Source organism: Pezoporus occidentalis, unplaced genomic scaffold (genome assembly GCF_034315485.1).
Source record: "Pezoporus occidentalis ecotype Australia unplaced genomic scaffold, CSIRO_AGI_Poc_V1 ctg145, whole genome shotgun sequence".
Lineage (NCBI taxonomy): Eukaryota > Metazoa > Chordata > Aves > Psittaciformes > Psittacidae > Pezoporus > Pezoporus occidentalis.
In genome coordinates, this window is record NW_026913263.1 from 379,024 (window position 1) to 402,053 (window position 23,030).

A 23,030-nucleotide genomic window follows, 5' to 3' on the forward strand; every position below is an offset into this window, starting at 1 on the left:
ATAGTAAGGATATCACTGCCATATAGATTGTTCTCGACATAGAGGGAACATATCCAAACCAGTCCCTGATTCACATTTGCTCAGTCAAGAGCCAATCCTAAAAGGAGCCAAAAAAGCCTCCTGTCTGACAGGAGAGGTCAGGTAAAGGAGCCCAACATGAAACAAGGCAGTGGAAGGATGAGCAGTATCTAGCTTGTTCTTTACACACCTTGTGCCTGCAGAGTGTTAAGAGAGAGGATATGCAAAGGGCAGAACAGGTTAGCCTTTTTTGAGGGGTGTTGATGCAGTGGTCAGAAAATAGGAGAAGAAAAACACATGCTGAAACACTGTGTAGAACCAGTCCATTTCTTCTCTCTAATAGCAGAGACAAAGCTTGAAAAACCTGAGCAAGAATTATCAGGACCACCAGGATCTCCAAAGCAGCCTCTCCAGCCTCCGGTTCCTGCTCCACAGCAGGAGTGTCAGCCTCAGGAACAGGAGCCAAGGAAGAGAGATGAAGGGAGAGAGCGGCGGCCTTCACAGGAGAAGAGACGAGACATGGACCGGCACCAGGAGCTGCCTTCTCAGAGAGAAGCAGAGGAAACCACACCACAGGATGGTGGAGGAAGCCGAAGTGAGTGGCACAGGGCCCAGTTTTTGGGTTCCTCTTGCCTGCACTCCCATGAGGCTGCAGAAAGGACAGCATTTCACTAAAATCTCTGGAGGAGGTTTCTGTGTTATCCAAATGAAGTAATGATGGGCTCTCCGGCCCAAAAGGCCACGGCCCATTGCCTTTAAGAAAATTAAGCCAGGGCATGGTGGCTTCAGGATGGCACAGTTAACACAGCAGCAAAAGCCTCTCGCCTCTCTGGCCAGAAGTTACTGTGGGCTGAGCCCCTCTGAGGAGGGGCCTGCTTTCTGCTGTGTTTTCTGGGAAGGAAAGGTTAGCAATTGGAAGCAGTGCTCTGACCATCCTGCAAAGTGGAGAGAAAAACAGCGATGGCCTTCAGACTCAACTGCAAGTAGCCACGCTGTTGCTTTGAATGGGTTTAGTTTTACCTGTGCTGTCACAATAAACTTAGATCTGAATTATCTTTTTCTACTTTTTCCTTCCTGGCCATGTCTCCTGTTGGCCTTCACAGCAATTATGCTGAAGCGTATAACTCGCTTCACCCCACCAGAGGTGATTGTGGGGCTTCTGGCCCCATACGTGCGTCTCTCCACATCCAGTGTGCGCATCATGAAAAACAAGGCTGGACGGATGGGGCAAACCTATGGCTTCATTGAACTGGAATCACATGCTGTAAGTGGTTTCCTGCTTTCACATGCTCTCTCTGTTGGCATCTGTAGTCTGTAGTAGAGACATTACTGCAAGAAATAGCTGTACTTGCAAGGCAGCTGTGCTGGAGTGAGTCCTCTCTTCTGCTTGTCTGGCTTTAGGAGGCAAAGATTGTTGTCAGAAGTCATGATACTTGGTGAATTTCTGGCATGAAGACCTTTCTTTGTAGACCCTCCTAACTTCAGCACCTCTTGCACAGATACTTTGTTTCAGGGAACTTGAATTCAATGATTTCTGCCTGCAGAAGGCAAGAATCTTAATTAACAGACAGTCCCATGGTGGAGGATTCACATTTTCTGGTTCTAGGGTGACTCCCAGGCTCCATAGCTGTGCTCTCTGGCATTGCCTCAGAGGGTGCAAGAGCAACGACAGTGCTGCATTGTCCAGTAGCCCTAGGAGAATAGGCAGCCCTAGCTGGCTGCTGAAAACACGCATAGGACAAGCAGAGAACCTAACAATGAATTGATCCCTTTTGTCTCATCCTAAATACCTTTCATTAATATTTAGACAAGAGTGTTGTATTTCCTGCCCTAGTATGGTCGTCCTGTAAGCACAAAGCTTTCCTTTCAGGCAGGCTGGATTTGAGAAACAAGCATAATTTCCTTCTCATGGATGTGAAATTCTCCTTTCTTTTACAGGAGGCGATGAGGTTGCTAAAGATACTGCAGAATCTGGATCCCCCAATCTGCATTGATGGTCGTACGGTGGAAGTGAATCTTGCTACAGGGAGGAGAAGGTATAGACAGATGAGGTGGTAGAGTTGTCCTTTGTGTGATGTGCTGCAAGCCTAGAGCTGTGTTGTCAGACCAAATGCTTAAAGGTTGGCACATGAATTAGCACAGATGTTCCTACAACGTAAAAATATGTTGGAGAGGTGAAGGCATTGGAGCTAGAAGAAGCTTCAGTGATTGAGCAGTATGGGATTAATAATCATATTGCATGGCCTGTTGTTGTCCAGCCATCAAATCCCATTGCGAGGGGATTAATGGGTTCAGCTTTTTAAAAAGCAGTTGGAGAGAGTCATCTTTGCAGACACAGCAGAGTGTGGTCATAACTCTTGTGGAGACAGTGATGGACACAATCCAACATGTGGCCAGCAAAGACGGTCTTTCTGTCTTTATTGGTCCTGCTGATCATTTTGAGTATACTGAGGCTAATGTGAAGCCAGATAAACATTAACCTGTGACCTTTATCTCAACAGGAATGACTATGGGGAGCACGGTGACAATTCCTACTATGGCCCGGTAGGTCTGCACAGCTTCCCTGCAGGTCGCTGGAAAGGGAGGGAGCACTGGGAATTATAGCCCTGACTTTGTTAGACTTTTTCCTTTGGGCTGCTGAAAGTTTAACATGTTTGAAGATGGGATGATAATGCTCAGGTGTGCTCCTCGCTGCTACTCTGCCCCTAACACTGTGTTTGTAGTGTGCATAGATGTGCAAGTCAGACTGCAGGTGCTGCTGGAGGGAGTTCTGGGCTGGATTACTCTGTACCATGCTTATGCAAAGTGATTTAATTGATGACTGATCTCAGTTCTTGGAGTGAATGTCTCTTCTTTAGTGCTTGTTACTAGACTACAGGGCTCTTCCCATACTGAAAGGGCTGGAGGTTTCCATTCAGATTGCCAGGAACACCTAATTTTAAGGTTCATGGAAGCTACAGGGGTCTCCTGCTTTCCAACACTGTCCATTCCTCTGTAGGTGAAAAGCTGTGTCTGCTTGTACTCTATTTAGGGCAGCTAAATGAGCTGTTTTCCTGAGCTTTGGGCCTGTGAGAGGGAGGTAAAGCAGTATGTCAAAGAGTCTCTGATCTGTTTGTGTTGTTTACTTACTCCAGGGCAGAAGGGGCATGAGAGACAGGAGGGGTGGCGAATCACAGAGACGCACAAGAGCACAGTGTAAGTTAAGCTCTGCCTTACTCCTACTGTGGACACTTTTCTTCCTTAAAAGGGCACTGACATGTAGAAATCAGCCCCACAATATTTTTAAAGGCTTGGAGTAGGTTTGTTTGCTACACCCACTTCTGAGGTTTGTTGCCAACTTTGTTTAGTCACATTTTCCTATCTGATGATGTGTTTCTCTCTTCTCTTACTGTGCAAAACTACATGCAGATAAAGAAAACTTGCTGCATGCTTTTCCTTGTTGTGCTAAACTGATGGGATAAAATCAGCCTGGCAATTACTAGATGAGACAGAAGAAAATGCATTTTATGTGGCAGTGCCAGTAGCTAGAATAACACTCCTCATTCTTTTACTAACTTGTTTGTAGCTGAACTCTGTCTAATAACACTTTGGAAATGAGAAACAGTCCTCACATTATGGGCTTACCCTTAAGGCCCTTGACTTTCCATGTAGAAACAGTTTGCTCCCCTTTCTTGTCCAGGGCTTTCATGTACCCACGGGGTGGAAGGGATATGGGGAGTGTCATCACTTAAACAGGAGACTGTTTGAAAGAGCACAGAAGTCTTCCTTGTTCACAAGGGTGGGTGGACACAGAGCCTGGAACTCATTACCCCATTCTTAGGGAAATTACTGGATTTCATGTCTTTGTCCAGTCAAGTGTTGTGGTCTGGTGATCTCAGCACAGCCCCTGTGAGTATGTTTTGATGTGGAAATTTTGCCAGAGTCCTAAACCAGAAGAATTGTGAAAACCCGTTTCCCTTCTTACTCCTTAAAGAAAGGAATATGTAGGTCAAGTGAGTGAGGCTACTCATACCTCTGTTGCCAGGAGAGAAAAATTCTTTCCCACTCTTGATCCTTTCACTGGTGTAATATTTGCTCATGCTTTTATCTTTGTCTTCGTAAAATACAAGTTCTGCCTGTGGAAGATTGTGGTGTTAACTCTTGCCTCTCTGTTCAGCTCCATCAGATGTGTCCACATACATATATGATCCTGAAACTGGGAATTACTATGACCCTATAGCTGGGACATACTATGACCCCAGAACTCAGGTGAGTGTGTGGGAAGGAAGTGTTACATGCAGTGCATCCTTACAAATTGTTCTTCTCTGGAGAGATTTTGAATCTAGATCCCGAAGACAGGCCAGCATGGGACAGCATAGAGGCAGCTTTGTTTCTCTCAGTCCTCTGACCTGTGTAAAAGGGATACATGTTTCAAAATACCCACTTAATGAGACGCTAGGAACCCTTTAGCTGTGCCTTGAACCAGTTACCGTAGCTGCCTTTTTGGCCTCTGAAGCCCTGCCTTGGGGGGTTTTTGGTCTCCTCTTCACTGAGTAGACTTTCAGGCAGAGTATCCTTGCTAGATTTTTCTGAAGACCTATGATATGTAGCTCTCTATTCAAATATGGACAGCAGAGCTCTGTTTCATCTGTGGTTTATTTGCTCCCTGACCCCAGCCAGCGATTGTTACAAGGATGTCAATAAAGAGCCTTCAGCAGAGGTTCTTTGGGACTATGATCTTGGTTTTGTGATTCTGGAGTTACCCATGCTCTGGGTGAGCAGAGTAGTACCTGTAATGACCTGACTGTGGTAGCCTGTCTCCTCCCCCAGGAAAGTTCTGAAGCCTTTGCCCTCAGTTGTCTGAGGCTCTGCATTTCCTGCTGTCCTGGTCTCCCAGTCCAATAAGCCCAGTAAAGAAGATTGCAGGGGTTGGATAAGTCTTTTCCAAATGCGTCTTTCAGAGAGAAGTCACAATAGACCGAGAAGCTTGTTCATCACCTCCAGAGAGCAGGAGGCGGCGGCATGGGAGCCAAGAGCGGCATGGGAGCCAAGAACGCCAGGAACGGACAAATGAAAGGGTGGAGCCACACAGCAGGGACAACAGGGACAAAAGGGAGAAAGGGAAAAGCACTTCTGCTAAGGTAAATCCCTCTACAAGCATCAGAATGATCAGAGGTCTGAGGCCAGGAGGCTGAGGTAAGAGAGGTTAGAAAATAGAGAGTAATTTATAGAGGATTCAAAGAAGAGAGACAGTGAGAGGAAGGGATGAAATACATGGGGTCTGCAGCAGGCCAGGAGCGTGATTGTTGTCAGGCTAAGTGGGACTCAGTTACTGAAATTTTTCTCTTGTGACATTAAGTGGGGGCTTCTCATTCCTTCCTTATGGTAAAGGATTCAGAAACATTTAGGTAACTGAGACACACGTTTTACTTGTGCTACTGGAAGCACCCAGCTGTTGTAACAGGGCCATCAAAAAATAGCAGAGATATTTAAACATACCAAGTCAAGTAATAACAGAGACTCGGCTCTCCCCTCGCTGCCCCGTTCAAACATCATGGACAGGCAGGAAGATGAGCCAGGCTGTGCATTGCTAAAGTACAATGCAGTTGTATCCTGTACAGTCCCTCTCAGAGGCCCAGTCCTGGGGCAAGTGCCCTTCAGTGCTGCTTCCAGTGAGCAAATGCTGCCTCCCTAGCACAGGGAATTGCTGGCTAGGAGTAGCTGCCCAAGGTGATGTTTGAGCATGGGTGTTGGACCACAGCCCATTGCTGTAATACTGAATGGGCCTGAGGTTCGCTAGAAGAATTTGTAGAATTGGTTTAGCCATGGATGCACAAACTTTGTTTTCCTCCTTGCCTGTTGGTCTATATATATTCTGTGGCATGACCAGTCCTGGGCAGTTGGGACCCAAGGTTGTCCCTGAGGTTGATACCAAGCCAGCCAAGAGGTCTCATCTGGTATGGAGGATACCCGCTTTCAAGGGTACAGACGTAGGACAAACATGGTCTTGTATGACTGGAGGGTGAAAGCATCTCCAGTAGAAATCCTTTCATCATTTTTCATGGCTGCCTATTTTCTGTGGATGCTCAGAATGCACTTCATGGCTGCTCTGTGCATTCTCTGACTCCTGTGCTGCTGTTGGCCTAATATCCAATCTTGGGTTTTTCAGAACGAGCCTGGAGAAGAGAGGTTCTTTGCAGAAGATGTCTTCAAAAAGCCATTGCCTCCCTCTGTGAAAAAGGATGAGAGTACAGGCCTGGTAAGATGTTGCATAGCATTAGTCAAGCACGCATAGTCCCTAGTCATGTATGAGTAGCTAATGAACTGCTAAACTAGAGCATGGCCAGGGATCCAGACCAGTTCTCTGTAAAGCATGTAAATGTGAAGCTTCACTCCAGGCTACTCTTTGAGCTGCTGAGCATACAAGTGAGCATCACAGGCTCCTCCTGTTGCATTGTTGTGTGACTGCAGTCTCTGGTCTTCTTTGGCCAGTATGAAGGGTGTTCTTTGACTGGTATAAAGAAGATCCTGGAAACACCACCACCCTGATTGAGCCTGGACATATGCTGCGCCACAAACACAGCAGGGAAAACTGGTGTTGTCATCTTTTCCCCTTCCCACCTGTAGTACTTGTGCTTTGTCTTGCCTCTCACAGGCAAGCAGAACTGCAGCTCTTCCTGGGGTGATTGGTTTCTCTGCTCCTGGTCTCCATGTCCTTTGTGCACACACAGAGGTGTACAAATGTGACCTGGCCCTGCCTCAGCATCCTCACTGGTCTGAGGCATGGCTGGTGCTGCTGTCAGCATCACAGTCCAGCAGAGAGTGAGAGTGGAGCAGACTAGGATGGCATGGTGAGCTGCAGCTGTCCCTGAAACCAAAGGCATAGCTCCAGGAGAGCTGTGGCTTCCCCAGAATGAGAATGTCTCCCACCAAAACCACCACCTCATTTCTGGCAACTGCCTGGTTTCCTTCGAGGCCTGTTTAAGTGGGTGCTTAGCTGTTGTGTGCGCTGAATCCATGCTATGGCGGTCTTAACACCTGATCTTGACTGTTTCAGAATGAGGCTGGAGAGGAGAAGTTCTCTGCAGAAGATGTCTTTAAAAAACCATTACCTCCCTCTGTGAAAAAGGATGAGAGCGCAGCCCCAGTAAGTGGCTCCATAAGATTGGGCTTTGCCTTGTTTGTACTTGGGTGCAGGACTAGAGAGGCTCACCAAAGCCTGGCCGTGACCTTGAGTGACAGAGGTGCCAGCTGCTCATGACAAAGGAAGTAGCATTGGAGATGGAATGGTGAAGGCAGTTTGGTTTGTAACACTGGGTTTGCTTGTGGACTTCTACCGTGGGGAAATTTAATAGCTGCATTTAAGCGGGGTCTTCTTGCTCAAGCAGTTCTCAGGCAGAAAATTTCCAGCTGCCTCCTTACTGCTTTCCATTGCTAGAGGAAGTGACTGACAGCAACTCTTTGCCAAATAGCTGCAGCTTTGGTCGTATTCTTGTGCTTAGGTGTGTAGCAGATTGGGAAAGCCTGGCACCAAAGCACAGCCTGTCTGGAGAGCAGAAGGGCTTCCACCCTGTGGTGTTTAAATGCTGCCCAGTCAGCTTCTTTCCATTCCCTACCTGTGTTGCTGGGATGCTGCTCCCTAGCTCCTGGGCTGGAACAAAGACAGAAGTCATGGGGAGATTGGCTGGGGAAGCAGAGCCCCACATGGCAGGGCAGACATGATGCTAAAAATTGCTAATGCTAAAAATGCTTTTCTGCCACTTCCCTCAGCCCAAGGTGGTGAACCCTCTGATAGGACTTCTGGGAGAGTATGGAGGAGACAGCGACAATGAAGAGGAGGAGGAAGAGGAGGACCAGTCACAGGCTCAGTGGCTGCCACCTCCCCACCCACCAGCACAACGCGAGGAGCAGCTGAGGAAGGCCAAGGCCAGCGATGACAAGCTGACCGACTGGAACAAGCTGGCCTGCTTGCTCTGCAGGAGGCAGTTTCCCAACAAGGAAGTGCTTATCAAGCACCAGCAGCTTTCCAACCTGCACAAGGTGTGGGGGAGCTGGTGACTGTGGGGCTGTGTGTGTGCTGGAAGCTGCCTTTGGCTCAGCAGCGTTGCTATTTGCAGAGAAAAATGCAATGGTTGGGTGGGAAGAGCTGTGCTGAATTTGACACAGTAGCAGGCAAACTTCCCATCAAAGCTCTGTTCAAAGCATTGTGTGAGCTGCTTGTTCCTGCCATGGGAGTGCTGTAATGTCAAGGTGTGACTTTTTAAGCTGTAGCAAGATAACTGAGCCTTGGAGAGAGTAGGGTGCTGGCACACAGGAGTGTGATAGCAGTAAGAACTTAGCACATGCCTCCCTGTGTTCTGTGCTGCCTTTGAGCTCTTGCTTCTAGGAGGGCCAAACTGCACTCAGGTTAAAATAGAACTTCCTTACTGTGGAGAGGAAGGGCTCGTGGTCTCCGGGGGAGAACAGGTAGTCTGGGCTGCAGGAGATGCTGCTGTGCCTGATGTAGTGCAGATACAAGAGTATGCTGCCCTACCTGTACTCCTTATGGGTGTAGCAGTTGACCCTGACAGCTTGTATCCTCTGCTGATGCTGGCTTCTGTTTTCCTTCTTTCAGCAAAACCTGGAGATACATATGAAGATCAAACGATCTGAGCAGGAACTGGCATATTTGGAGAAGAGAGAGCGTGAGGTGGGTCTGCGGTGGTGGACAGACTTGTGTTTGTGGCTCTTCACGAGAGGGATGTTGGACCCTCCACTTGTGCATCTGCAGCTTGGGCATCAAATGCCTCCCAAAGAGTCTTAGACTGAACTATGGGCGCACACTGCAGCTGGACCTGTAGACAGTGCTCTGATTTCTCAGAGCAGGTCTTCTTCCTCCCAGAAGGTTCTGAGTGTGGTTCTTTTGTCCTGCAAGCCAGTGCTGGGCTCTGACCTAAGAGGGACCCAAATGTCCATCTAAAATCAGTGTGGTGTGTGGGCTGCCGCTGCCTGGGCGTGAATGGGAGAGCTGTTGTTTGGAGGGTAGCAGTGCTGCTCCCGGTGCCGTAACTGGAAGGCTGCAACCACAGGTCTGGGTTAGCCCAGCAGATGCCATCAGGATAGAAAAGTGGACTGTGGATCCCAGAAACGTTCAGTAAGTCTCCAGGACAGATTTCCAGCCAGCTAAGGATGAGATGAGTCGAGACCTGGCTGCAGAGCAGTCTCCTTGAAGTGTTGAATCCTTTGTAGCTCCTGGGCTTACTTTGTTCTCTCTGTTATGAAGGGGAGACATAAAGACAAAGGAAATGACCGGAGAGAGAAATTCCAGCAGATGGATTCACCAGAGAGGAAACGACTCAGATACGACCGGGACTCAGAGAGGTAATGCCTGCTCTTGGTTAGATCTCTTTGGGGCTGCTGATGCCAGGATGGCGTGTGTACTGCTGGTGTGCCAAGGCCAGGAATCAGCCGGTGGGGTAGATCTGCCTGAGTCACAGCCAGGCAGGCTGTGATTCTCATGGGTAGAGTTCCCCAAAGGGGAGCCTGTTGTGCTGCAGAACATCTTGGAGAAGGCCAGGGATGCAGAGGTGAAAAGGGTTTATGGGAAGGCAGAGACAAGGTGCCTGGTGCTTGAGAAGTGAGACTGGGGGGATTTGAGTGTGCCTGGCCAGGCGCAGGGACCAGAATGCAACCTGTTTCTATCCACCTTGTCCTTAAGGCACTTGCTGTCCTCCTGTCCTGGCATCTAGCCATTGAAAGAAAGAGCAAAGCTGTGTTTCATCTGTTCCACTGACTCAGAGGAACACTGGGAGCTGTTTCCATCTCATGCAGAGTAGGTGGAGGAAGAAAGTGCATGCTGTGTGGAGCTCTCAAAAGACCTGCCTGCTGCAAGCTCGCGTGTTCCAGTGGGCTGAGGAACTGCTAGGCATGTGGTGAAGACAAAACTGGTTGTGTGCTTGTCCTCTTCTGATACAGCACCTCAGAAGCAGACCTTTCCTCCATGTCTTGCAGTTTGAAAATCCACATCTTCTCTTCCCTGTTTCCTGGAACAGCTGTGGATAAAGTAAAGCAGTTTGTGTGTGGCATCAGCAGCAGCCACAATGTAGAACTTTCCTGAAGAAAACTATTTTTGTGCTGAGCAGTTTTCAAAACTATGGGTTTAGGTTAATGGTGTTGGGTGAGAAATGACCAGGTGGGAGAAGGGGTGTCCAAATCAACGCTGCATCCATCGAGCTCCATGACCTCAGCACTGAAAGAAAAGAAAGATCTGGCAGAGCAACATGGATTACGCTTCACTTCCTTGCTAGTGCTAAAAATCGATGAAGAAATGCAAGCACAGACTGCTTCTGGCTTGCTTGTACCATAAATATTTTGGAGCCTGAGCTCATTTCCTGCACCCTGGTGTATTTTCCCCTGAGGTGGGACAAGAAATTTTGCAGTTAAAGTTGTTTGAGCCCTGCACACAGAATCCACTGTGTTGCTTTCCTTGGCCAGTGTCCTTTTTGCAGGCAATTTGGGTGTCCCTTAGGAGAAGCTGGAGTATCAATGAAGGTGCTATTAGCAGAGCTAAAGATCCCTGGCATGTGTTTGAAGCAAGACCAGACAATTGATTCTTCATCTTTTGCAGTGACTATGACCCAAGGATCGATAGTAACAACAGAGGGAACCGAATGTTGCAGTCCACAGGGTGGAAGAAAGGCTTCGGCCACAACCAGCAGGGCACAACATCCCCAGTGGAGGTGAGTCTTCCCTTCCTTTCAAAACACAATGACCTGCAGCTAGTAATGTCCCCCAGGATGGCTGGAGGGAGTTCCCAGCTGGAACAAGTCAGGCTGCAAGACCTGCTAGATGGAATAATACATGTGCACTGATTAACTTTGCAGGCTGGGAGGGGCTGCAAGTATGTTGGCAGTCAAAAAAAAGTTAGAATTTATATGGGTGTTGAGGTGTTGAAAATAGAGTAACAGTAAAGTTACAGTGAAGGTCATAGCATCTGATTAATACCTGCCTGAAGCCAGGTTGGGGTTTGGGAGCAGGTTGTTAGCTCAATGCTCTGCAGCCACGTGAGCTAGGGGAAAAGGTGAACCTCCAAAGAGGAGGAGGTGTGAGCAGAGCCAAAGCCACAGGGCACATGATGCTATTTGTCTACTCTGCCTAGTGCTTGTGAGGCTCTCGCTGCTGCTCTGGACTCTGGACTTCGGAAGGTAATAGCAGGATACATCATCTGATGAGAAGCAGTCTCTGTCAGTGAAGGACTGCAGGGATAGGCAGGGCTGGGTAGATCCTGCCTTCTGGGGCGGGCTGGTCTCCCAGTGGACTTTAATTTGCTGCAGATGGTTTATCTGACAAGCGGCGTACGGCAGGGACTATCCCCCTTGCCCAGGGCACATGAGCAGCACCATGTGGCTGCTGTCACTTGTGATGCTGTTGGTGGTGGTGGCAGGTCTGTCACCGGACTGCCTCGGTGCTGTGGTGTCGGTGCTTCCTCGAGGGGCAGGCGATGGCAGCGGAGCTCATGTTGCGACACTGGGCTTGCTGTCGAGTGTATCATTAAAGGCAAATATTTGAGGCTTCATGACGTGTGTTTGCTTGAGCTCACACACACGAGGCAAGATTCCCTTTTCAGTGCAAACAGCAACCCCAGCTGTTGCTCAGTTCTCATGGAGAGTTTCCTGTGACCATAAAACGGGCTTTGTTGAAGAGCCAGCTCCAGTGATGCGCTCTGGGAGTCCGACCTCTGATCAGGGCTTCCCAGACTGGATGGGGGAGCTGACAGCAAAGCTCTTGGGCAATTCCTATGAAGGCCTCCAAAAAGAACCCTGGAGATGTGCTTGCTTTTCACTTCCAGGTCATGCTGGGCAAAGCCACGTGCCCACTTCAGCACTACAGGACTTTGATCTCTTGGCCTAATTGATGACATCTCTGGTACTCAAATAAGTTGGACTTTAAAGCGAGAGAAACTTTCAGCCTTAGGCCTGCTCTCCTGGGCTAACTCTAGGCAGGTTTACTGAATAATTCAGATGCTGGCTGCAAAAGCCAGTCCTTAAAAACTGGTTGAAATTCAAAGCGAGCTACCAGAGCCCATGGGAACTCATATTAGAGGAGAAAACAGCTGAGCTTCTGCAAATGCAGGCTAACTGCAGACAGCTCCCTGGGAGCCCAGCTCTTGCTGGCACTTCCCTTTGCTCTGTTTCAATCCTCGCTCACACACGGCTGTTGCCTGTTTTGGCTGCCCGCTCCCACCAGCCATATGCTCGTGTTGTTCCCTGCAGCCAGTCCCTGTGATTCCATTCCCACTGGGCATTTGTTGGCTGGTTTTGTTGCCCACAGAGGGCCGACAGTTTCCCCTGAACAGCTTTTGAAGGAGCACACTTCACTTGCTATTCCTCCTCTCCCGGATCCCCATGGCAGCAGTCAGCTGCCCTGAAGCAGCCCAGGGGAAGCTTTTTCTTTATGGGCAGACAGCGAGGAGGAGAAATCACTAACCCAAAGTGTGTCTCTTTGCAGGGAGAAAATCGGAGGAAGGGCCCTGGCCTGGGGGCCCCAGGGAAGCCCAGCAAGAGGCAGTCCAATGAGACCTACCGCGACGCCGTCAGGAGGGTCATGTTTGCCCGCTATAAGGAACTGGAGTGAAGGGTGCAGAAAACCCCAAGCCTGTCTTCCTCCATCTGTCTTTCTCTCTGTGTCATTTTCTTTTGGGAGTTTGGTCTTATTATTATTTTTTTTTTTGGAATTGTTACAGGTTTTGCTGCTAGGAGTTTTTTAATAAAACTGAAAATTTGTCAGTGCTTGTCTCTTGCCTAATGTGGTGTGTTGTAAAGCATCACAGCTTTGGGAGATTCTCAGCATGTTTTGCTCTCTGCTGGTGCGGACTCTGGTTGCTGCAGCCGTTCTGGAGGTCTGGGACAGGTTTGGTCATGCGTGGTCCTGCCTGCAGTGTGTTTCCTGCCACCTCCTGGTGTCCTGTACTCATAGGCCAGGATGTGAACTGGGAGCAGGGGACAGCCCCAAGACCTGGAAAGAATCTGAGGGCAGGAGCAACTCCTGGCTGCTAGCAAGGACAACTGAATTCAGTTAACAGCAAGAGCTTAGTGGCTAAAGGTAGTCTAATGCATGCGGGGTGATATCTGAGCTTCCCAACCAAGCCAGAGCCTTCCCCATCCTCTCCACTGGAGGGCTGGATCTGGTGGCAGTGGTGTTGGGGACCCTTGAGTGACACAGCCATGCTGGATCAGGGTTGTAGGGGCTGTGTTTGTGAGAGAAAAAGCCATTTTGAGCAAGTGCTGCTGGTATAGCCCAGAGAGTGCAGAGGCACCTGGGGAGGTTAGAAACCATCTTTATCACTGGTGTAGTGATCTTCCTGTCTTTAATGTTTTTTAAAGGGTGGTCACCTAAAGCCCCAGCTATGTTGCAACTGCCTTTATATCTTACAGTTATTTTGTTTGTATTTACAAGATTTTCACAACTGTGCTAGTGCTGTTGCCACCTTCACCATGTGCCTTCGTGCCATCCTGTGGTGATTGCGATGTGGATGACTGAAGATGACAATTTTGATGTCTGGAGTATCCTGGTAAGAGTTACTGGAACAGGGGCCATGGGTGACAAGTCTGAGTGTGGCCTGTATGGATAAGGGCAGTGGTGATGACAACTTCTAAAGGCAGCAAACATCCTCTCCAGGCTGCATTTCCTTGTCTCCAACACAGGCAACTCCAGAGAAGCTTGGGGGACTTGCTCACTGGCACCCCAGTCCCTGGTGCTGCACCCAGCGATGGTGGAGGTGGGGACAAGCACTGTGGTGCTGGTGAGTACATGGAGGTGAGGGGAGAGCACGCGTGTGCCCAGGGCAAGCTGTGTTGTTTAGAAAGGGTCTACAACAGCCCCCTCCTTCCAGAGCCCCTCCATGTTGGGTTTAGGGGCTCCCTGTGCAAACGAGGGGAGAGGAGCTGCTCAAGAAACTTCCTTCAGAGAGCCAGTGGAAGTTCAGATGCAGGAAGGGGCACTTGAATGTTTGTGCTATAAAATACACTTGGGGACGACATGGCACAGCCAGCAGTCAGGAGCAGCTCGTCCGAGTCTGTAGGTTGGGAAGGTTCATGTAATGACCATAATGGACATAATGGATGATGACCCCCAATAGCTCTGTTACAGTGGAACTAGCGAAGAAATACCACAAACTAGAACCTCAGTGAGTAGTGCAAAACCTCAAAGGGTAGCAACCCTTCACACTCCCCTGGGGATGGGACGGGACGACAGGGAAGGTGATGGGCTCCTGGGGATGTAGTCCCTAAGAAGGAGCAGTTGTAGTGGCCTGGGGGCTGGAGGAACAAGCTGGTGCTCTTGAGTCTGGAAATCATTCATGTACGAAGGGGAAAGAAGCATGACTTGGCAGGACATCACTTCCAATGGTACTGGAGGGGAATGGGGAATCTGGGAGCGGACCAGTAGCTGCTGTACAGGCTGTCCCATGCCAGGCATCTGCATGTGCCAAAAATGAGCACCAACAGAGCGTCATTCCCCAGCAAAACAGGAGGGAGCCTTTACAGCCACCAACTGCAGGAGCCCTTTATCTGGCTTTATTAATTTGCTAAGTGGGTACATCCATCTTAGTGAAAACCTGTTAACGACTGATGATACGTGATTAATTAGAAGATTATAAACCAGATAAATGTAAGAGCAGCTTCCTTTGGGCAGATGGACCTCACTAAATAATGTATGTTCCTTGGCTTAGCTTCGTGCTCGCTTACTTGCTCGCTTGTAGGCAGCGTGATGTGCATATGTGAAAGGAGACACTCTCATTGTAGGCCAGTTGCCAGGGCTCAAGTCAGGAACAGGAGAGGAGCAGGAACAGACAGCAGGGAAAAGGGGGAAAAAATTAATAATAAAGACTGTAATTGCAGGGTGCATCTGTCTCCAGTCAAGAGAAATCCCTTTTCTCTCTGTGGAGGCAGATCTAGCTCCTGTTAGTTACATTAATCATAGAAGCCAACAAATCAAGTATTTCTAAGGATCATAGTAAATGATGATGGGGAATCAGGAATAATACTTGCATCTTACGATGTTGGAACAATGGCATGTTACAGAAGTGTGGGATTTCAAGGTGTGCAGTGTGTGTGGCTTGAAAATGCCACTTACCTGGAGCAAAGAGAGTATCCCAGTACCAGCCATGAAAATGAAGGTACTCCCTGTATTTGATATTGGCTTAATTCCTCTGAATTCCTCTTCCCAAAGGCAACCCAGCAGGTGTCCCTGTGTATTCCCTTGAAGATGTGCATGTCTGTGTGATGTCCACCCATGTTGTACATCAGCCAGGGAAAACCCAGGATTAGGGAATGTGGAGGAGCCCCCCACTGGGGTTGGGATGAGGTGACTGTAATGAGGTTATTAATGAACCAGAACAGCTTAACAGAGTGAGAAGCTAAAAGTATGACAAATAAGAACCAAGCCAGAAAATGTCATGTTCTCTTAAGGAAATGGCAGCACAGGTGATGATGTAGAACCCCTGAGTGTCACTGGTGTAGCGGTTTTGATGTCTTCAATGTTTTTTAAAGGATGGTCACCTAAAGCCACAGCTGCATTGCAACTGCCTTTGTATCTTAGAGTTATTTTGTTTGTATTATTATTGATTATTCCAATATTACTGTATTAGATCTGTTGCCACATTCATCATGTTGCCTTTGTGCCATCCTGTGGTGATGGCGATGACTGAAGATGACTATTTGTTTTGATTTTTTGGAAAGTCCTGATAAGAGTTAGTGGAATAGATCACAAAGTCAGTCCTGTGATGGAGCAGTTGATTGCCACAGCTGTGTTATTCACAGGAGGAGGACCGGTTACTTAGTACTGTAACCAGTACTAAGGTTGGTACGAAGCGTACGTGTGCAAGGAAGCCTGGGCAGAAAAGGCAGAGGGATTTAAATGGATGGCCTATGTGGGTAAGGAAGGCCACTGCTCCTGGACCACAGCTGCTGGCAGCACTCACCAAGGGGGTGATCTTAGGAACGTGCAACATAGGGGCTGGTTTGGAGGGGGACACCAAAGGGGAGGTTAAGTCCACCCTTTCCAGGGTGGGAGGCTCAGGCAGGGGACCTTCTACTTGTGCCCGTGCCCAAGGAGGGTCCATCTCTGAGCCCTATCAGCCACAAAGGCTGGGATGCAGGAGGCTGCTTTGAACATCTGAGACTCTCTGGAGTGAGAGCCACTTCCCCCCGCCCCCCCCCCCCCCCCCCCCCAGTAGATAATCTTCAATTTCTAATATTTAGTCATGTTGATACAGCAGTTAGTCAGGACCTTGTAAATGGAACATTGATGTAAAGAGCTGGAGCTGTGCTTTCTAAAGGAAGAAAGCAGCAAGGTGGGATGAGGGAAGCATTTGTAAAGGGGAAGGAGAGAGAGAAACCAGTGAATATGCTTCTTTCCACAGCAGTAACCAGCTGCAAGGAGAGAAGGGGTGCAGCTGGAAGGAGGATGGGGCTGGGGCTGCCTCTCTCAGCTCCAGCACAGCCAGGGAAGGACTGATGCAAGCTGCCCTCTGCAAGATGGGAGCAGGACCTTTCTGCTGGAGGTTCAATAAAACAAGTGCTGCTGTAGCTCAGGTGTGGCTCTTTCCAGATTTCATTCAAAGAGCAGAAGTGACACAGACTTGCTAATGTGTGGTTCCTGCTCAGCTAACACCCACAGCAAGGGGGGCATGGGCTGGAGGGAGCAGAGCAAGTTGGAAGCAGCAAATACACACCATGGGGCTGCTTTCCCCTGCAGTATGGCACCACAGGGGGCCGTGAAGGCAGGAGCTTGCGACTGCTCCTTCTGCAGAACAGGCATCTTGCTCTTTGCAGCTCTGGCTGGAGTGTGCAGACAGCCCAAGCAGCCAGGCAAGAGATGGGCACAGGGTGAGGTACCTATCCCACCTGCAACACGGACCTGGGAATGCAAAATGCATGTTACTGGGTGGTACAAAACCTGAGACAAACGCTGACACCATCTCCTTGACCTGGCAGGTCTATCTGGGGACCCTCTCTGAAATGCTTTATTTTAGCATAAAAAAATCTCACACCCCTACAGCTCAAGTGCACCAGCAATGGCATTACCCCCCCTGTTTTTCTCAGAGGCAAAACCTGATGCTGCACAAACTGGGTTTCTAGCACTTAGCTGCAAGTGAACTAAAAAAACCCCAGCCCCAGGGGATTTTTTGTCTAATATCACAGGTGCAGCTACTGCTGGCCCTCAGGGGCATTGCACCCTTGTACAGGGATGGCTGAGCTGGGCTTGGCGCTCAGACAAGCCCTCCACAGGCAAAGCTTTGCCAGGCCACCCCCAAGAGTCCAGGACACCGGTAAGCAGAATGTGAGTGGGCTGCAGTTACACTGGTAACATCTTTAGGAGCAAATACACTGCAATTAACCTTTTTTCAAATGTCTTTCAAACAAATCCGTAGGACCTCTCTATATTTGAAATGAAAGGGTAATAAAAATGTACTTATCTCCTGTTAGATATGGGAAGATGCCAGATGAGCATCATGAACAACTTTATTCATTTACTGTTTTAAGACAAGAGGAGCAGTTCAGTGTTCAGAGCATTGCTCAAATCATGACCCCATTTTAATGTAAGTTCTGTATTTATCCATCTACATAGAAGGACCATTCTATTCTGTGTTCCTTGCACTGGGGACATCATGCTTTCAAATGTCAGCAAGTATAAGCTTTGTGAAACTGCACTTCAGCTTCCATGTCAAAGGAAGATGAATGACACTATAGTAAGTCCCATAATGACCGGAATAACCAAGATAAGCACGGACACAAGCCCTTGTCCAAATTCTACAGGGATCATTTCTGCCAGCACATTTTGAAGGGGAAATGTCTTGGCCAAGTCGCTGCTGGCGTGTGTGGGGATGGGATTGAATGGGACAAGAAGGCACCAGGCTGACCCGCAGAAGCACCCCTCCCCATGGGTGACACAGTGCTGGCCCAGGGGATAACACCATAACAAAACCCTTTCCACACTAACCTGCCAGTGTCCAAACTCCACCATGTGTGCTCAGGGTCCTGCTGCTGCAGCACATCCCTTGATGCATGCTCTGGACCACTCTGGGCATGATGTTGTGCACTCACCCACGTTGATTCCTTCCTCCCTTGGGGAGGTGCAAGTGCTGCTGAAAGGAGAACAAGATGTTGGTAACCCAGCTGCTGCTGGGTTACTCCCAGCAGAGGAGAAAGACAGCAGCAGTTGATAGGACAAGGGGTAATGGTTTTAAACTGGAAGAGGGTAGGTTCAGACTAGATACAAAGAAGAGTTTTTTACAATGAGGGAGGTGAAACAGTGACACGGGTTGCTCAGAGAGGTGGTAGATTCCCCATCCTGGAAACACTCAAGGTCAGGTTGGGTGGAGCTGATCTAGTTGAAGATGTCCCTGCTCATTGCAGGGGGACTCGATGACCGTTAAAGATCCCTTGCAACCCAAACTGTTCTATGATTCCATAGCATTTCCAGTCATGGAGGGGGGGATATACAGCTTACCATAATTGTGCTGGTATTTATCCACCATCTGCTTCTTGCCCTGGGGCACACCAGCCTGGCTCCATCCCCGGGAACTGAAGTGGATCAGCAGCACAAAGACCAGCCCAGTGCTGCCATAAGCACTTCTCATCACCTCCAGAAGCATGGGGGTGTTCCATGCATGTGTTGCTCTGCCCATTTGCAGCCTGGAGGAGGCCTGTCCCATCCAGCTGCTAAAGTGGAGTTCACTTCCCTGCAGAGTGCTTGGGTGTGCTGCAAGGAAGCTGCGGACTGAGCGTAACATCCCCAGGGGACAGAGTCCCCCATCCTGCACAATGGAAGGATGGGCTGGTCCAGAAATGGCAGGGAGCTGGGTAACAGCTTGAAGCTCACCTTGGCACTGGCTGCAGTCCACCCTACAAGCACTACCGTTGCAGACAACTGCAGTGTACAGCTCCCATACTGCAGGATGCTTCTGTGCCTACATACCACATCACTTTACATGGTGTCAGGCTTCATCTGGAGGGAAGAAGAGGATCAGCCTAAGCACCATGTGGTGACATGGTTTGGATTCCCACCAAGGAGGGTCACCCTTACCCACCAGGGTGCAGTCCTGCTACGGTAGTAGTGACAGGTCCCATCAACAAGCTGGTAACAAAGCTGCCTGTAGCGCCAGTTCAACGTCCATCAAGCAGACAGGCCTGCCTGAAATCCACAGGAGAGCAGTCTGGGCCTGCAGCACGCCTTAGGAGAAGACTCCTAGCCCAGGCCTGGGCTTAAATGGAGCCCCCAGCCCAATGGGCAGCAGGTGGGTGTGGGGGGGCCCACCTGAAGCCACTTAGTGCCAGAAGGCCCTGACACCCTTTCTGGCCCCACTTACACCTTAGTGCTGCACCCTTGTGTCCTTCCTATTGCTTGTGCTTACTTAGGAGAGGCGCCAAGCATCTCTCTGGATGTGGGGCGGTCGGACAGCAAAGCCCCTTCTCTCCAAAGCCCTGCTGGGGTGGGCCTGCTCCAGCACATTAACTTGGCTCAGGGGTGCATTTCTGAAACTGATACCCCAACTTTCCCCACTTTTCTATGCTTTGGATTGAGTCCTGGAGAGCTCAGGCTTGGGAGAGCATCAAGTGGATTCCTTTCAGATGAAACCAGATCGAATGTGCTCCAGCAATGCACCTCATGCTCCCCAGCCACTGATGGGAGTTTCGGCTGCAGCATCAGCCCAGAGCTTGTCTGGAGTAAAAAATAGACAATTTGTAAATGTATAGTGTGTGTTGGGTCCTTGGATGCACGGATGTGCTCCTGCCACACTGTGCACAGCCATCAGAGCCTGAATCATCCCAGATGTCCCTTTCCCTAGCATTTTGCTCTTGATCCCTTGTGAACCAGAGCTTTCCTTCCTCAATTTCCCCCTGCCAGGCAGCAGCAGGACGGTTCCTGCGTGCCGCTGGTCCCCATCCACGCCGCTGCAGTTCGGATCCACGACTTACAATGAGTAAAAAGGAGCCGTGCACCCGATGGGCCGCATGACGATCCCACCGCCCCTCGGTGTGCCTGCGGCCGAGGAGTGAAATATTCCTGGGCCGAGCACTGCTCCCCCATGGGTGCGCATCCTCGGCCAGGGCAGCGCCGTTACCGGTAGATGGCGACTGCTGCCCGCGGATCCCGGCCCCATCCCGGCCCCATCCCGGCGGGGCGAGCGCGCCGGCAGCCGGGGCTGGTTTATGAATGAGGGGCTGCCCCGCTGCCCCCAGCTCCTCCCTGCTGCTCAGCCTCCAGGTACTCGCGGTCGGGCTGGCAGCTGGGCGCGCTCGCCGCCGCTGAGATCCCGCGGGCTCCTGGGCTGGTGAGTAGCTGAGACTGGGGTGGAATTGCTCCCGAGCTGGGCACCGGGCAGGACCGGGGCTCCTCTCCCGCCGGGAGCAGCTCAGCCCGGGCGGCTGAACCGGGTCTGACCCGCTGCGCGCTTTGCTCTTACCCTTCGCTTTACTGCGAGTTAGATCTGTGCGCAGGGTAACCCGTGAGGAGCTCCTACAGGGAGAGCAGAGCTCCTGCTGCTGCTCCCTTTGCCATCGTACGCAGTGAGGAGTCTGCTGTAATGATCTTTCCTGGTTATATCTATGAATGCCTTAACTTGGATCCCAGAAGGTTTTATTGTTTATCACTATGGTAAAGCTCTTTGTCTCCAGAGCTGGGTTCTCTGGGGCTTCTTCACTTTGACGTTCTGCTTTGCTGCTCGGGTTTAACAGCCCCAAGTCCCATTTGGCCAGATTGTTGCTAATGCCTAGCCCATGTTGGGGACTTTTCCACTGCCCAGAGACAGCTTTGTTGGATTTCTTACATCCCCTCCAAATAAAAACCAATCATTTGCCTCTGATCAGTTGTGACAGCCGTGGTCCTAGGCGTAGAAATAGCCTCCCTGGTCCATGGAGGGATTGTTCTTGTGCTTGGGCTTCATGAAATCTGTCAGGACAGGGCAATTGTGCTTCTTCAGCCTCTCTCTGCAAGGCCTCACCTCTCAGAAACCTCAGGACATACAACACAGCAGGCAGAAAAGAAACAGAGCCTGAGAAATGCCAGGTGCTCTCTAAAGGCATCCTTTAACTGATGATCCCTCTGCCTGGAAGCATTGCAGAGCCTGGGTAGGGATGGCTGGGAGTTGGGAGCCTTGCATGCTTTGAAGGTGATGGGTGGATGTTCCAGTGTGATGGGGTTGTGATGCTCAGGCTGAGGGTGGGAGGGAGAAAGCGAAATGTTTGCTTATGTCTGAAAACAAATAACAAAGCACTTGACAAACTTGAGACAAGGAGGGTTGTTTCTTCCTCACCTTGAAATAAGGCCACCTCTGGCATGAATTATGGCTCCTGAAAGTGTGCAGGCACGGCCTGGCCAAGGCTTGCACTGTCCACTGGGCATCATCAGGAGGCATCTCACAGGCAGGGTGTAGTTGAACGTCAGCGAGCCCCGAGCCTGATGTTGCTGCCATGGCTGTGTTTAGTTAAGCAGTTTATTGCCCAGAAGGAACCACTGCACTCATCCGGCTGCTGAGCACCCGCGTGGAATTCCTGCTAAGCTGGGAAGCAGCACTTCCTGGTGCAGGCGTGTGCCCAAGGGAAGGGGGACAGTGCTGCAGGAGGTTGGGTCACAGAACCGCAGCTCTCCCGCACACATGCCGGCCACGCGACCCTCGGGGAGCTTTCTCTTTGCCAAGTGGAGCATGTCCCAGCTTCCCGCTGCCGGCCCTCGCACAGCCTTCAAAGGGAGGGGGTCTGGCAGCCCCACGGGTCGCTGATTTGACACGATGGGTTGCTGTAGCGTAGACTTCTCCTGCAGAGTTAACGGTATTGAAAAGAACAGAAACCCAAACACCCTTGTGATTTATGAGCCAGCGATGGGGAAGTCAATCGGAAAGGCAGGGCAGAGATATCAGCTCTATAAGAAATATGGGAAGAATTCATCCCTAATCTAATCTCACTGAATTCCACAAGGGTGCAAGACGGATCATTTGCTCTGGTTTCCTTAGGTTGAAAATTAAACAGAAAACCCCCCAAGGGTCTAACTTATTCTCCCAAACAGCAATGTGCTTGTGTGTGGAGGCTGGAGGTGGGCTGCCATGGCCTGAGCTATTTCCTCTGGCTCGATAAGCGGTGATGCCAGGCTGCAGGGCTGCCAAGCACAGCATCCAGCACATGGAGCTCAAGCAGAGGGAGTGGGAGCCAAGCGCGGGGTCCTCGGCACAGCTCACTGCTAAGGATGCTCTTTGCTAAAGCAAGGCCTTGAGCCAGCCAGGCTGGCAGAGGCTCTCACCGGCGAGCGTTTCTGGCTGCCTCACTCTTTGCTGCGCTCCTGTGACACCCTCTCAGGGGCTGTTTACAGCAAGGATGAAGATTTATTGTAAATGTTGGCTCCCGGACTCTGGAGCTGCCTCTTCCTCCAAGTTCGGGCTGTCCCTGATCCAGCTGAGATTACAGCAAGCGGCGGCTTCAAGAGCATGGGGTAGTTAGGACTTTACAGGCTCTCACACAGTTACAAACCTGCTGTTGAAAGCAGATCAGTCAGAGAGATCAGTCAGCTGAGCAAACTCCTGCCCTCGGAGACAGCTGGGAATGGCTTTTGGGTGGGGAATGGGGGGCACCCAGCCTCTTTGAGGAGCCCTCCCCTGAGAGATCTGCTCAGGAGATCACCCTGCGCGGGGTGGCAAAGAGCTCCTGCAGAGAACAGGCTGTAATGGGCAAGAGGGTGAAAGCAGCATTATTGTTCTGGACTGGGCGTTCAGCTTTAATCCTTTCTTGTTCTTTTGAACCACCCCTTCTCCCCAGTGGCTTCTCCCTTCTGCCCTGCTCACAGGAACTGGCTGCACCTTCTCCCATGCTTTTTGCCTGGGGAAACTGAAGCAGAGAGTAGCAAAATGACCAGTTTAGTGTTCAGAGCTGGGCTCAAAGCACAGGGGACGAGATCATTCTGCCTCCCTAAAGACTGTATTATCCCAAATCACAGCTATAAACCCCCAACTTGTAGCTAGATGAGGAGGAATGACAGTGATTTCATGGTACCCAGGAGCTCCA

At 50.2% G+C, this 23,030-nt stretch overlaps 2 protein-coding genes across 7 annotated transcripts in view; both read left to right on the forward strand.

Annotated features, from left to right (window-relative positions):
* RBM6 (RNA binding motif protein 6) overlaps nucleotides 1-12,761 on the forward strand; it is a 58,498-nt gene extending 45,737 nt beyond the window's left edge. For 2 of the 4 annotated variants that reach the window (XM_062610169.1, XM_062610170.1), the window contains 14 exons: nucleotides 362-613; nucleotides 1,122-1,282; nucleotides 1,957-2,054; nucleotides 2,520-2,562; nucleotides 3,153-3,213; nucleotides 4,175-4,266; nucleotides 4,959-5,138; nucleotides 6,167-6,256; nucleotides 7,055-7,144; nucleotides 7,768-8,037; nucleotides 8,612-8,686; nucleotides 9,260-9,357; nucleotides 10,604-10,715; nucleotides 12,484-12,761. In XM_062610169.1, coding sequence (XP_062466153.1) covers nucleotides 362-613; nucleotides 1,122-1,282; nucleotides 1,957-2,054; nucleotides 2,520-2,562; nucleotides 3,153-3,213; nucleotides 4,175-4,266; nucleotides 4,959-5,138; nucleotides 6,167-6,256; nucleotides 7,055-7,144; nucleotides 7,768-8,037; nucleotides 8,612-8,686; nucleotides 9,260-9,357; nucleotides 10,604-10,715; nucleotides 12,484-12,609 — 1,748 coding nt within the window. In that variant the 3' untranslated portion in view covers nucleotides 12,610-12,761. The remainder of the gene's footprint in view (nucleotides 1-361; nucleotides 614-1,121; nucleotides 1,283-1,956; nucleotides 2,055-2,519; nucleotides 2,563-3,152; nucleotides 3,214-4,174; nucleotides 4,267-4,958; nucleotides 5,139-6,166; nucleotides 6,257-7,054; nucleotides 7,145-7,767; nucleotides 8,038-8,611; nucleotides 8,687-9,259; nucleotides 9,358-10,603; nucleotides 10,716-12,483) is intronic. The other 2 variants (XM_062610171.1, XM_062610172.1) reach the window with 2 other exon arrangements.
* Nucleotides 12,762-12,784: 23 nt separating this feature from the next.
* Nucleotides 12,785-23,030, forward strand: part of LOC134159356 (semaphorin-3D-like) — a 30,433-nt gene continuing 20,187 nt past the window's right edge. Inside the window, exons 1-3 of one of the 3 annotated variants that reach the window (XM_062610174.1) lie at nucleotides 12,785-12,885; nucleotides 13,432-13,546; nucleotides 13,680-13,777. In XM_062610174.1, the coding sequence (XP_062466158.1) occupies nucleotides 13,502-13,546; nucleotides 13,680-13,777 (143 nt within the window). In that variant the 5' untranslated portion in view covers nucleotides 12,785-12,885; nucleotides 13,432-13,501. The other 2 variants (XM_062610173.1, XM_062610175.1) reach the window with 2 other exon arrangements.